Raw genomic sequence first — 15,727 nt, 5'->3', positions numbered from 1 at the left:
TACGGTACGTACGTACGTACGTAAGTACGTACGTACGGTCGTACTACTTACGTATAGTAGTTACGTACTAGAGAGAACGTACTACACGAGACGTCTCTCTATATATATATATATATATATATATATATATATATATATATATTGTCGTTATATAATCTTATATATCTATGTGTATATCTTTGCTCTACTTTTTCTTTATTCTTCATACATTATATTACCGCTTACTTTTCTATATTTATAGCTTTGTACTTTTTGTATATTTTTTTCTTTTCTATATATTTCTTTTCTTTTAATTTTATATTTTTAGAGAATCTATCCCAGAGAAAGATAAACGCTTTTTATCTACCTCCTATTGAAAATCCCACTATCCTGCCACAAATCGATAACTAATATCGAAATTGTTCACTAAAAAAATATAGATGTGAATTTAAAACCCATGGTATTTTATCTACGCTATATTGATGTTTATATCAATACCAACATGATAAAAATTATATATACTGTATATGTGACTGAAGAATTAGTGTGTTAATTTAAATCTTCTCTCTATTTTTCAGAGTTGAAATTGAAATTGTTTTGTAGTGCATTGTGTAAACTAGGTCATCAGATGTGAACCTCCTGTCGGAGATATCTTTCCAAAAAATCGGAGGAAAATTGACACGTGCATTTAAAAATGCAGGAGAGTTTAGCCGGAGAGTTTTTTTATGTGTCGGAGAGAGCTTGAGATTTAATCAAAAAACCTTCAGCCGAAAACCGGAAAGGTGATACTGGCAATCGTACTTACAGGATCTCTAGCCACGAAGTGAGATAGGATGATAGTCACGATAACGCGACGATCGAAGATCTTTCTCGTGACTTATCACGACATCGCTTGTTTACTGTCGTGAGCTTGATATTCGATTGACGATAGCGCATTCATTAATCTCGCCGTAAACTATGTCGATGACTGACAAGCCTTTAAATTCGCGCCTTCGCGCTCGTCGAATGAAGAGTCTACGTTCAGCATCGAAAGAAAGATATCGACACTCACGTAGTATTGAAATATCGTAAGCATTTCTAATGCCGAAGCCGTAAAGGCTAATCCGAAGCACCGTGCAGCTTAGAATAATTCGCTCCACGAGCTTTCTAATGGACGTGCGTGATAATTGTGTTGCGGAAAAAATAGATAACCTCTATGTTTTGTGACAAGAATGAAGCATGGTTTTTTAAAAAAAATAGGTCACAATAATCCGTAGCGGTGCGATGTGCAAAGTTGGTAAAACTGCTGATGCGCGTCATTAAACAATGCACATTTGCACATGTTTTCCAGGAAACGATTTTAAAAACGATTTTGTACACATGAATGGACGCGTCTGGCACGTTTTCGCGCCTTCGATATTATCGTCGTTCCGTTATTATACCATCGAGTTTCGCACTTAGTAATATTATTACGTTTATTACCAATTATTACGAGATAATGACGACGCTTAATGCGTTTTAACAGATTCGCGACAACGAGCGTCTTGCATTAAGAAAACGCTGTTTAAAATAAGCTTCCTTTGCTTATAAAAAAAAAAATAGTTTTGCTGAAGTAATTAATTAAAAGTATTTAATTAGAAAACAATTTGTTGTATTGTCAAAATAATTACGTAGAAATCTTAGACATGCTGAACACTGCAAAAAGTTTTGACATTTTAGCAATTAAGTGTTCTACATAATTATTTTGAAGATCAACAAAATCATTTTTTTTTCTGTATGTAATTGAATTTTTAGGTACTTCAGCAAAAATCGCACCCGTGCACAGAATTGTAAAGCCGTAAATAACAATAAATGTTAATTCAAAACAATGAATAGTCCACCATTAAAATTTAGATTTAATTATCTAAATTTTTGGTGAAATTTTCTAATTTATCTTCTTTTTTATTATCTAATTTAACACTAACGTGAATTGCCAAATGTTTGTTGTTAACTGAGCACTAATCGCTGTTATTATTAGATATCTAACTTCTCAGAAACGAACATCACACGTTTTTTTAAGGGCAGGCTTAATTGCGGCGAGAGGACAACGGAGAAGAGTCGCAACATACGTACATACAAAGTACAATAGCAAATATACTCTCAGTTGTAATGTTCAGATAATGAGCTTGGTAAAGGCAGGCCGTTGCCCGACGCCTTAGAAATTCTTTAATGACTTCATGTCACGGTGCGCACACACCGAGATATGTCATTTAAGCTTCGTTCTGCGAGAGAGCCTGCCACTCATTCGTCAAAGTGTCGTGAGAAAGAAAGAGAACGGTATGGAAGATGATCGGTAGAAGAAGACTAAAACACAATCGCGACGATTAATTAATAAAGATTTTAAGAAATATGAAGTATCCAAAATACCTTTTTCCAAATTCTGATAATAATTTTTGAGAAAATGGAAATTTTAATATTAATGCATTAATGAGAAATTATTTATATAATCGGCAAAGATGTAACAAATCAAGCCTAAAAATTGGAAAAAAAATTAAAAAGATTTATTTATTTGTCTAATAATTTTAAATTGCCTTTAAGGCAATTTAATTTAATTAAAGAATTTAATTTAGATTTAATTGTCAAGGTGTATTTGTTTGTGTAGTGTTAAAAATTAAGATTAAAATTAAGAAAATTGGGAGCAATGATCATAATCCTTTTAATTTTGATTGAAAGTACAATCTTGTATTCCATAAAAAATCGAGAGAAAGTGTCTATGGTGTCTAAATAGAACCCAAGTGTTTTTTCAGCTACGTGTTTCGAATAGTGTCTTAATACATATGTCACAGAACATTATGTCCACTTCTATTCTTGAAGTAATAAACTGACTGCGGTGAATAATGAACGTCATATTCGATGTAATTAGCTTTGTAGAGGAGGATATATAAGCGTGTAACAATACACATACTCGTTAAAAGTTAATGAAGCATATCGACCCTCACTTTCTCAAACAATTGATAAGGTCGTGAGTGAATAAATAGTTCACAGCTCTCGTTTTCAAAATAAGAAACATATAATGAAAGTTATTGTTTGAAAAATATACGTCACATCCTTTTCATCTGTACATCAAAGTCTATATCACAAATACATTTTTTGACATAAATCATATTGGAATCTCATCTTTCGATGTTTACAGACAATTTAATTAAAATATATATTACTAATAGAATCAATTTCCGTCATTTATTCTCGCTTGGGAAATTCAATTTTTTCGCGATATGCAGAAGCGATAATAGGATAAATTCGAAACCAATCTATAAATAGAATGCAGGTATGACAAATTTATATTAATTATAATATTAATATGAATTTATTAATCAATCAATTTATAATAATCAATTTATAATAATCATATTAAATTAAATATTCTCTTTATTATTAATATTAATTTATATTAATTCGCGTATCAAATTAATTAAATATTCTGTTGACATACAATAGAAATGTCAGTAATCAAGACAAAATTAACTTTAAGATGTTTCTCATCTCAATAATACAGAGTAATACGTAGAAGTTTATGCGTGATGATACAAAATATATAAGAAATATTCAATGTTAACGACACGTAAATTATCTTTTCTGATATAATTACTGATCTTTTCGATATACTGATATACGTTTCCTCCAATAATTTACATTAGATAGCGATATTCGATTAAATCATATTTTTCAAACTTAAATCTCGCAATTCCAAAAGTTAAACTTATATTCCAAAAATAATTGTAAAATATTTCACCGAAAACTATAAAGAGCCCACGTTCCTGCATACTGATTCTTTGCACAACAATTCAATTGATTATTTCTAAAGCATTACTGTCATCCTGACGATACGCTTATCATGATTAATTCCGGGCGCTTACTTGTCAAATGTCAATAAATAGATTTTTCTTGAGCGGTACAAATAACGCTATCAAGCTTTTGCGCGATCATACGTAAGATCAATCAGCCTTACCTGAGGAATGCTCGCGAAGAATGTCGCTCATCGTGATCGTTTGTTCATGCAAAATTTCTCAGCTTCCTCAAATTCACCGCTCCGAGATTATTTCTCTCTCTCTCTCTCTCTTTCCCTCTGACCAAATTAATAATCAAGCACTTTATGTTCCGACCGGCAACGATCCGTACTCGCCGATCATCCGATCACGACTGCAGCCCTTCGATGCCGGTGCTCCACAAGAGCGAGCCCGCGAAGGAAAGAGGGAGATATCGTCGGCAGATCTGTGCCCCTACCACGGTTGCGCTCGCGAACCGACTCTGACAGACCACTATTGTATGCGCGGCGCTCGCATGAAAACGCATGACAACGCCAGGATACCGGCTTAGAGGGCCTCTTTCACCAACTTCTGGTTAAATTAATCGACGAACCCGCAGAAAGCAATCAACAGCCAACAGCAGTTTAATGTAATAGAACTTTCTTCTCTTTCTTTCTCTTCTGTGTTTAGTTCTCACGTTGGTAATCATGGTGATTGACCTTCGGTTAGCGTTAATCAGGATATTAATCATGAAATTTTATCTCTAAGATGGAAAATAAAAAGTGAAAAGTGATTTTAACCATTGAAGTTAATTAAAAATTTCTCATTTTTCACTTTTCATTCTAGGAAAAAAGTTTCCTGATATCTAGGGTTGGTGAAAGAGGTTTTTAGGTCCAGTTTTACAACTTACGGTTAACTCTTAATCGAGATCCAATTTATTCAATATCTCTTTTCAATTCTAGAATTGAAAAAATTCAAACAAGTTGAACCTCGATTAAGAGTTAGCCGTAAGTTGTGAAACTAGTCTTTAGGATGTTTACGTCTACCTTAGAGATTCAATATCAGAGTCTGGTTACGAGAATTTTGTCAAAATTTTACGAAAAAGAAAGGTATAGTGGCACAAAAATAATGAACAGTTTTCTGAAAAAACCGAATATAAAATTAAAATTATATTTTAATTTAAATACATTAAATTCACTGAAAAGCATTTACTTAGTTATATAACATCCAATTATCATTATCATTAATTATAACTTGTCGTCGAGACGTATGAGATTTTCTAAAGTTTTGAATAAAAACCTTCAAATTTTCCGAATGTGTTAAAGATAATTACTTCAAAATAAATTCAAAATAAATTTCTCAAAGCTTCATCTTCGTAATTGATAAGATATTTTTAATCAGATTTATGTTCAGAGATGGGGAAAGCACTTCCCCGATGTCACTTTTATATTTATGAAAATTGGTAAAAAACGTGTCTCGTGAAAGCATGATGACAAACTATAATCATTAATAATGATTAATAATATAATTTCTCCCTGTATATATACTACTCACTCTAACTTATACTGTTTCACTCTATAACTTTAAAATTATAGAATGAGACAGTTAGAGTGTACAAGTTAGAATGAGATAATATATATGTAGAAGATGGAGAAATTATATATACCTTTCTTTTTCGTAGAATTTTGATAAAATCGATCATGGTCAAACTCTGTTATAGGGTCTCTAATCTATCCTATAAATCGATTTCTCGAGTCTGCACCTATAATATTAACCGTATTATGAAATACCGACAAATTTCCATATTAATAATTTCACTCGTAGTCATTAGAAATCTTACAGGCAAAAGTCAAACGAAAATTCAACTAAAGGATCTTTTCGTTTAAAAATTAGATTCAGTAAGCTTTCAGTGTTGCTCTTGGAAAATTGCGATTTTTCAAGAAAATTTGTCTACAAGAGGAATGAAATAAAGGAGACCACAGTACAGTTGTGCCATAACTAACTGAATACAAAATAAGCTTCGCTATGTTAGTCAATGTCACAACGGGTCTTATATTATATCTTCTTCAAGAATAATAATAGTGGAAAAAGGACTGTTTTGCAGGCTATCTAAAAGTTTAGCTAGATACAGATCTGAAAACAATTTTATCGGACTATGAAAATAATTATTATTATATAAAATTTTCAAACTAGTTACTAGAATATGTCAAAACTTCTTGCAGTGCTCATTATGAGATTCCTACGTAATTGATGATCCAACAAAGTTATTTTTAAATCTGTATCTAGCTAAATTTTTAGATATTTCAGCAAAATCGTTCTGTGTACAAATAAGTGAAGAAAGTTATATTCGATCAAAGAGAATCTCATTAATATTTATGTGAATTTTTATAATTTCTAATAATTTCTAATAATAATAATAATTATAATGATGCTTATATAGCACACTTTGCTAAAATTAAAACAAAAGATAAAGCATAATGATAAAATTAACATAATGCAGAATCAATTTTCGAGCTGTCGCAGTCGTCTCCCAAAATCGAGCCTCGGCGAGAAGGATGTAAAACGTGCGATTACTTACACTATAGTGAATTCCTCTCAACACTCGTGGCCTGTGGATAACGACACGTCGAGTGTATCAATCGTCATCGCGATTCCTCCGGGGCTGCCGAATCTCCCTCGTCCGCTTGATCCCACTTCCCTCCCTTCTATCCAGCACTGTCCTCGCCGACAAACAACCACGTGCACCGTCCCGGCGAACCACAGACCGTGGGCCGTGGTATACCCGGTTCGAGTAAAGCGCATCGGAGCACTGCGTGCGGCGCAGACGCACCCCGGTGCGTGCGTTCCCCACCGTGCCCCATTCATCCCCGTGCATTTACGGCGAGGAACGACGCCAGACAACCTACCCGTGAGGAAAGAGAGAGAGATTCCTCCCGGCAAACCCCCTTAATCAATACTCGACATCCTCCGCACCTACCGCGAATATCCTCACGATCCTCTCTGGACCGCGCGCGAGAGTTTCGGCGCTCTGAATAAAACAGGATATATATGTATTCGCTGGAATAAGCGGAAAACAAAGAACGACCGGTGTCGGTGCGAAGGATTGCGGTTTTTGTATATGCCGCGTCGAGAGAAGAGCAAATAAATAGTCTCGCTGTGGTCCTTTATGTAACGACGAGAAAGCGTCGACGGCTCTATTTTTAAATGGGTCGATTCAATGAAATTATGCAGGAGGAGCCAACCGCGTAAAATGAAATTTCTCCTGTTTAAAATACGATAAAAATGATGCATAAAGGTACATAAAGATTGAGAAAGAAATCTATACGTATTATTTTATGAAAGAGAGACAATCTGTCTGAAATATTAAAGGAAAAATGTATTCTTACTTCGTATTGGAAAATGGTTCTCTTCCCCACTTGGAAAGAAATCATTGGAAGGGATTTCGCCTCCACCTCGAATCGGACCCTTTTCTGACAGAAGAAATATGTTCGTGCAGAAAGCGTCGATTTCCCGAGCGGCGGATAACGGCGGCCTCGATTAAATGCCAGTGCATTACGTGACAAGTAGAATCAACCGGCTGTATCGACTCCCCGAGGAGCACGGCATGAGTGGCCGCATTTATATTTTAGAAACGTTAATTAGTGAAAAGAGTTTTACACCGCGTTTTGTGGAACAATGAAATAAAATCTCGCAATCTAATTGTGAGATTATATATACTGAGAAAAATTTCTAGTTGAAAATTAACAAATTAGAATTTTCTGATTAAATCTATTATAATTTGAATTAAAATAAAGATATCCAATTATAATGACCAATTGATGTAATCAGAATCTTACTGATTCATTCATTATCAATCACAAAGAAATTTTTCGTATACACTCGGAAAATATTTGTCGAATACCTTCTTTCCGAAATAATAATCTTTTTCGTTATGAAAAGAAGCTGGGCTTATAAAGGAGAATTGCTGATGCATTCAAATCGATAGCAACAACTGGATACCGAATTTTATACGCAAATAGGTCGACTAGATCGCGAAATTCTTTCACGATTTGATCGGAACGTAATCTTAAATCAATAGTCATTGACTGCTGATTGCATGCTAGCTCTATTACTGACGATCCGTTTATTGGTTCCTTTTCCTGCCAATATTAGACGCAGCATAAAACGTGTTTACAATGCCGCGCCCACACATATTCTTTTATGAGCTACGTAGAGACGATTTAAAATGTCATGCGAGTGAAAGATCTGATTTATGTAGCTTTAATATTATATGTACTTATATGTATCAATAACAATAAATTTCTAATATGATTTTGTAAATATTGTAGAATATTGCAATAGTGATTGCAAATTTTAAAAAATGTAGTTTTTAAAATAATATATTCAAGATATAATATTTAAAGAAACTATTATTCTATCCATTATTCAATAAATTAATAATCAAACAAATGAAAAATTAAAATTATCCAAGAAAAAATATCTCAAAATGATACTAAAAATTGAATATCTCTATCCAGTCGACACTGAAACAATATGTTATTATATTTCACACTCAACAATGTAATTATCATCTAACATCATGTGGTGTATTACATATATATTGTTGCAAAATTATAACATTATATAATCCCAGATAGCACAAAATACTAAAAGATAAAAAGAGATCTTTTTTAAGTTGTCTTTCCGACAAAGCAAAAAGATGTCTAAAAGATAACAAAAAGACATTATTTTTAAATTGTCCTTTCAGTAAGACTAAAAGATGTCAAGACATCTTTTAATTTTGTCAAAAAGATAATTTAAAAGATATTTTTCTATGGTTATCATTTTCGCAAAGCAAAAGGTTGACTAAAAGATATCTTTTCGTATTGCCGAAAAGACGACATGAAAAAAATATCTTTCGGTTATTTTGATACTTTTTATCACTCATTCGCGAGCAGTACGCGAGATCATCACTAGATGAATGCGATGGAGTTCAGTTTCTCGTGTTTGAAAATCATAAGAACAGAATAAAAGGTGCAGCATTATAAGAAATTTTACTTATAGAAGAAAATTTACGTGTTCTAATGAATACTAATAAATTTTTTTTTGTAATCGAGTCCCCAAAGGGAACTATAATCACTCTTGTACATAGGACATGGCAAAAATGAAATAGGACATACATTGTCAGTCAATATTGTCAGCAATATTGTCAATTTTATTTCGTTTTGTATAAAAATTAATTTAGAAATTCGATATTATTAAATGTTATATGTATAAAAATATAAAAACTAAAACAAGTATTAAAGATGATTAAAAGATATCCAAAGAAGTCATCCTTTAGTTATTATATGGATAAGATGACATTATATAGTCATTTTTTCGTCGACTATATTCTTTCACTAAAGATATCTTTATATCAATTTAATCTTTTAGATGACTTTTTACTCTCTGGGATATTACGTTATTTTTAATTTGTGTTAATTGGAGTTTTAAAGACTATTAGTTAAATTAAAGTTAAATGTTTATGTAGTTACTGAAAGAATCAATATTTAATGTAATATTTATATTTTTTTTAATCTAAGAAATACCTCGAATTAGATAGGTTAGACCAGGTTAGACTAGGTTAGATGAGAAGTTTAGCGCAGAGGACTTCCTTCTTTAAAAATGCAATTCATCCGTCAAATTATGTGTCACATTATGTGTAACATTGAATTTCTCCACTATCGTGCGACAGCATCTCTTCCTTCCGTAAACATAGCGTAATCATTTGGAGACGGCAGTAAGTATAATTATATTTCATCTTTTTCTTTCCCATGACATGAAAAACGAGTTTTCAGTTTTCAATTGTCTTCTGAGAGATTGTCACGGCGCAGTGGCGCTGCTCCTCTCGCGGAACCGGAAGTAGATCTGTTAGTCACAATTGCCTACACGTATTTTTACTCGCGAATACATGCCTCTGTAAAGGTAAAAGTACATACATATGCAGCATTACGCACACTATTCATTTTAATATATGTGAGGCCAAAGAAGAAGCGGCGAACACTCGTAGTAATAACCGAAATGGAATTGAAATATAAAAAATATTGTCTCTACAAATAGGCTGTACAATAAAAAAAATATAGAATCTATCGTAGAGCGAATGCGAGATATGCTTCATACGGAATTACCGCATTATGCAGCAAGACGCGCCTTCTTCCGCTAACGAAACATTTTCTCTGTAATCATAAATAATAATACGCATATGTATATCCTGAAACTGCACGGACTCTGGATATGAAATAGCGGTATGATAAAATGCGTGCATACGGAAATCCATAATGTCATAGCATTGCAACAATCAAACAACGGTATAATTGGAACATAGCCCACAAAAAGGAATAAACTGACGATCGAGATATCCTTCGTGTATAAAATGTCGCGCAGCGACGAATTTCCTGATATTAGACAATTTTAAAATATTTCTAAATAAATATTTCTCTAAATTTTGCATCGCTGAAATATGAGCTAAAAAACTAACATCTCGAAATTCGTCACTGATGTGAGTTACATGCTGCAATGCAAGATATTGAATTTTATTTACGTTATTTAATTTGTGGTAGATGTTCTAAGCATACTATCATCTTTTAGTTTCTAAAAAAACACTGAAATTCATGGAAGAGAAGTGAAATTCAAGTTGAAAAATTTAGAACCTAAGATGAACTGGTACCAGGAACTGCCGGTTGGCGTGTCTAAAGACTCGGTCCTAAGCTCTGCCATGCACAGATTATTACAGCTTTTATCGATTGTACCATGCTCCTATTGTTGATATCTTGTCGCCAGAAACTCAATAAACCGAATTATTTTAATTCATACAAAAAGTTCACCTTTGTACAAATATCAAGCTGCTCCTACGACAAGCATAATTGAGTTTGCGTGACATTTAAATAAGGGTTGCCACAAAACTGAAAATCAGAGAAATCAGAACATTGTCAAGAAAATAAGGAAAAAGTCAGGGAATTTTGCAAAATTTTCTGAAAATTAAAATTCTTGGCTTTAAAGAAGTTTAATATAAGTTTAATATCACATCTACGCAGTTTATGGAATACTACCGTTTTAACAATTAAAAATGTAAGCAGTGTCAGCAACATTAATAGTAATTTATATTGCTATGTTAATATTAAATTGATTTCTCAACAATATATTTAATGGTTTCCAAATCAGGACGAAAATACATAAAATTTCAAAATGTTATTAAAAGTTAGGGAAAATCAAGAAATTTTGTCTGAAAATCAGGAAAAAATTATGGAATTTCAGGAGGAATTTGTGACAACCTTATAAATTTGCCTCTTAATAATACAAGAATTATTATTTATAAAATTATTTTTAATGTAATGTAACGTTTTAATTATAAAATGAAAAAATGAAAAAATTATTTTAAAATATTAAAACTTTTATAATTTTTATGAATTCGTTATTTGAGTATTAAAGCATCGAACAATATAATTAAGTGAAAAATCCTTTGAAAATACGAGATATTTTCTTTCTCTCTCTCTGAGGTTTTGATGAATTTATCTTGAAAGGCGAATAATTTAATAATCATCTTTTAAACTAAAAAACGATTATGAAATTGATTAAGTAATCGTAAGAAACAGAATCACGAGACATTATCGTGTCTTGCGCAAGTCATACAGCAAACATTATAGTGGACTGCGTACATTAGCAAGGTCTTTCTAATTAAGAATATCTCAGATCTCGAATCTCGTCAGTAACTGAATTCTGAAAGACTTAATCGATAACTATAGCACTATACAAGATATTTCTGTAACTTGGATGTAAGCTGTGATAACTCTTGTATATAAAGATCATATATAAAAAATATTCTATATATAAAATATAGGAAATAAAAATAATATTTTAGTTAGTTGTTTTAATTATATATAATTTTATATTGTTTAAACGTTTTTCTTATTAAAATAACAAGAAATTATGTTAATAATTATTAATGTAAACTTAGATAATTATTATTAACTAAGAATAAAAAATTATGTAATATATTATTTTAATCTTTTTTGTAGGATTTTTTAAAATTTTTCATATTTCAGTGTTCCATAGAAAATAGTTCAGTTGTTGAAATCATAAGACTTAAATTTTATTCTCCGAATCACATTTTTTAATAATAGTAATTTTTGAAGAATTCTTTACGTTTTAAAGAATTCTACTAACTTCTTGCCGATTATTTTCTGATACTTCGTTAATTTTCAGAGTTTTTGGTCATGACTTGGTGTCAAAGATAAAGTTTCAAATTTTTTAAATCATAATTCTCGGAATGTGATAAAATCCTGCAATTCTAGATAATGCAATATCTTTGTTTCTTATTATTCTGTTATTTTATTGATTTTCATGAATTCAATATTATTATTAATAAGATAACATTATAATTGTACGATCGTTCAAATTTTGATTGTTAAATATAATAAATTTTTGTAAAATAATATATCTTTCGCGCTTTGTTGATGATATAATTAAAATTAAGAAGCTCTTCGAAAAAATAAAGTAAATTAAACTTATCTTAGTAGTAATAAAGTAAATTAAATTTATCTTTTGTAAAATAAAATGGTAGATAAATTAGGAGCGCAATATTACTGATTATCGATAATAATGTTTATACAGGGAAAATCAGAGTCGTTAAATCAACTTTTATTCTGAGAAAATTATCGACTTTATACCTAATTGGATTATAACGTCTGTAATCGATAATTTTAAGTTCGATTAAGTTTTTTCCAAAGGCCCGTTATATCTATCTAACGATTTTAAGTTTAGATAATAATACAAAAATATTTAATATCTGATCTGTGAGAATTTTTTTTGTGAGAAATTTAAATAAAGAAATTTAAATAAAGGTAATGACTGGAACATCATATGAACGGTACATTTTTATTTCAATACAAAAATATATTTGAAGTGCAGAATTTCAAAATGTATTTATATTTTATATAAAGCTTTATTCGAAATATTAAAATATTGACTAAATATTTTATGATTAATATTTATGATAAATATAAATAAATATTTCTAATAAGTATTTTTTTACTTGGATTATAATGTCTCAGTAAGTATTTTCATAGCATTTACTATAACATTTAACAATAAATATTTCATAACATTTATAATAAATGTTTATAGTCTGTGTAATCTAAGCTCACAAAAATATTTACAAAATATTTAAAATAAATATTTTATAAATATTTTGTAAATATTATGTTTTGTAAATATTATTACTGTCTGAATTAACCTGCTTGTTGACGTAAATAATGTTGCTAGCTGTTTTATCCTATATTTTACTAACTTATGTTAGTATATTTGTTTTTTAAATTTTACTTTATTTTTTTAATTAGCGATTTAATTTATTTCAGATTATGTCTACGTTTAGACAAATATTAATATATAATTTCTGTTGCGAAAAAAATATTTAATTTATATATATTTATATTATTTCGAAAGCATAATACAAACTCGCATAGCATAATATATACGGATTATAATTATTTTAATAATACTTATCCACGCAGCGTTTACTCAGCGAGCAGACTACTTTACCGGCTCAAACATGTTCAATCGATCCTTTGGAATCTTTGTATCTTATGCGTGATTCTCATCAGTTTAGATGACAATTGGCGGGAATTCTCCACATTTCTCTGGTTCTGGTTCTCTACGTATAGGTTAAGTTTTTTTCAAACGCCCGTTATATCTGCCTAACGACATTTAGATAATAATATAAAAATATTTAATATCTGATCTGTGCTCTTGTGAGAAATTTAAATAAAGGCTTAACTGGCAATGGCTGGAACATTATACGAACGGTATATTTTTATTTCAATAGAAAAATATATTTATTCCTGTAATAAGTATATAATATAGGAATAGATATGTTTAGATGTTTGTATTCATAATTCGATTATTATTGATTTTATCAATATATAGAGACAGTTCTAAAAGAATGACGTACATTGATTGGGACGAATATTTCATGGCCATTGCATTCCTTTCTGCTAAACGGAGCAAAGATCCTTGCACTCAGGTCGGTGCATGTATCGTTAATAATGACAAGAGAATCGTCGGTATCGGGTACAATGGGATGCCCACAGGATGTAGTGATGATGAGTTCCCTTGGAAAAGGGGTCCCCACACTAGTTTAGAATCGAAATATCTTTATGGTATAATACATATAATAAACAATTTTTTTACAAATGTATGAAACAGTAATTTCCATAGACAACACGAAGTCTAAAATCGGAACATATGACATAGACGATTCTCGCAAAAATGTTTTTAAAATATTTCTAAAACGTCTTATATCCCAATTTTAAACTTTGTGTTGCCTAGGATTATTTCGTTATCAAAAGCACTAATCAATCTATTGACGTTGGGTTGTAGTGTGTCATGCGGAAGTTAATGCAGTTCTAAACAAAAATTCGAGCAACGTTAAAGACTGCACAATATATGTTGCTTTATTTCCGTGCAACCAGTGCGCGAAAGTAATAATACAGTCCGGCATAAAAACTGTGATTTACATGTCCGATAAATACGCTTATAAAGTCGAGACAATAGCCGCGAAAAGAATGTTTGATGCTGCGGGTGTAATGTATAGGTGCTTATTCTTTGAAATTGCTGCATCAATTTATTACTGTGATAGCAAAGATCTTATGACATATTTTTTTTAATTTTGTTTTAGGCAGTACATCCCAAAGAATCAAAAAATAGAAATTAATTTCAGCGATATTAATTGGACTGAGATGAACCAATTACCGCAAACTCCGACCAAACAAGAAGATTAAGAAATGAGAAACAATATCACTATTGTTGTATCTTACATGAATAAATTTAATTTAATGATGGATATGTGTGTGTGTGTATCTTATTTATTATTTTTTTATAGAATAAATATCTTAAAAGATTATTAAGTATATATAAAAATATTTATTTAGCAGAAAATAATTAATAAATTAATAAAAATTGAGAGGTATTTTGTTTCTATCATTGTGGTAGCAATAAAAAAATTGTTGTCTCTTTTCATGTGTTTCTATTCATTTATTTATTTTTTCACTTGACATTTCATAGAATGAATCCTTTTCAAATAATGTTAACCATCAGATAGCACGTGAAAATACAACTTATGATTGTATTGCTGGATATTGATTTTGGTTTTTTGTTTTTTGGAAGTTTAGAGAGAGACACTAATATTTACATATAAAAGTATTAATTAAGAGTAGGTACAAATGCAGGCTAAGCAAACCTGCCTCTTTCCTCAATCTTCATATGATAATCCCGTTTTCTAATATTGATTAACCAAGTGATGTGAAAAAAATAAATAAAACAATGTACAGAAAGCAAAACAATTGCAATAAGACTAAGATAGATTTAAGTATATGACACAACTCTCTGTTTATGCGTGTTATCAGCTGTACAAATGTAAACAGTGACACAATGTTCTTATGGCATAATAGAAATATGTAACAATGTTTATTTTCTCTTCGAATTAAGCGGAGTAAAGGTAGATCAGTTTTACATGATATAATGTTTCCATGATGATGCAATATAATAATAAAAGGAATTAAACAATAAAGACGTTTGATACATATATATATGTATATGCGCGTGTGTTAATACGTGTTTTATGTACATACTATACATATTCAAATTCATTCAATTAAAATGCTATTTCACTTATTTCCTCAGTTATGAATATGTGAGGATGTTAGAGACAATGAGCATGATTATACATTGCGGAATTTGAATTCATCACATAGAAGTTATTTTACATATTGTAGAAAATTGAAATTATAGCATATACTATATTAATTATAGAATACTATGTTATAATCGTATATTAATATAGTATAATAAATAAGATTTAGAATGTCGAATCGCTTATCGAAATAAAATATTGGCATTACACGATTCACATGAACACTCTTTCACTTTTGTTATATATTTGATACACGTTAGAGTGAGCAAGTGAATTGTTA

General features: G+C 30.6%; 1 protein-coding gene across 1 annotated transcript; it reads left to right on the top strand.

The window, feature by feature from the left end:
- Nucleotides 1-13,538: 13,538 nt before the first annotated feature.
- Nucleotides 13,539-14,536, top strand: LOC105617190 (deoxycytidylate deaminase). Its single transcript, XM_012198755.1, has 4 exons — nucleotides 13,539-13,561; nucleotides 13,683-13,915; nucleotides 14,136-14,349; nucleotides 14,434-14,536. The coding sequence occupies exons 1-4, from the start codon at nucleotides 13,539-13,541 to the stop codon at nucleotides 14,534-14,536; spliced, it is 573 nt and encodes a 190-aa protein (XP_012054145.1).
- Nucleotides 14,537-15,727: the final 1,191 nt, after the last annotated feature.

This window comes from Atta cephalotes (genome assembly GCF_000143395.1).
Source record: "Atta cephalotes unplaced genomic scaffold scaffold00012, whole genome shotgun sequence".
Taxonomy (NCBI): Eukaryota; Metazoa; Arthropoda; class Insecta; order Hymenoptera; family Formicidae; genus Atta; species Atta cephalotes.
Note: the sequence above shows the minus strand (reverse complement) of the source record. Positions and strands in the feature narration are given on the sequence as shown.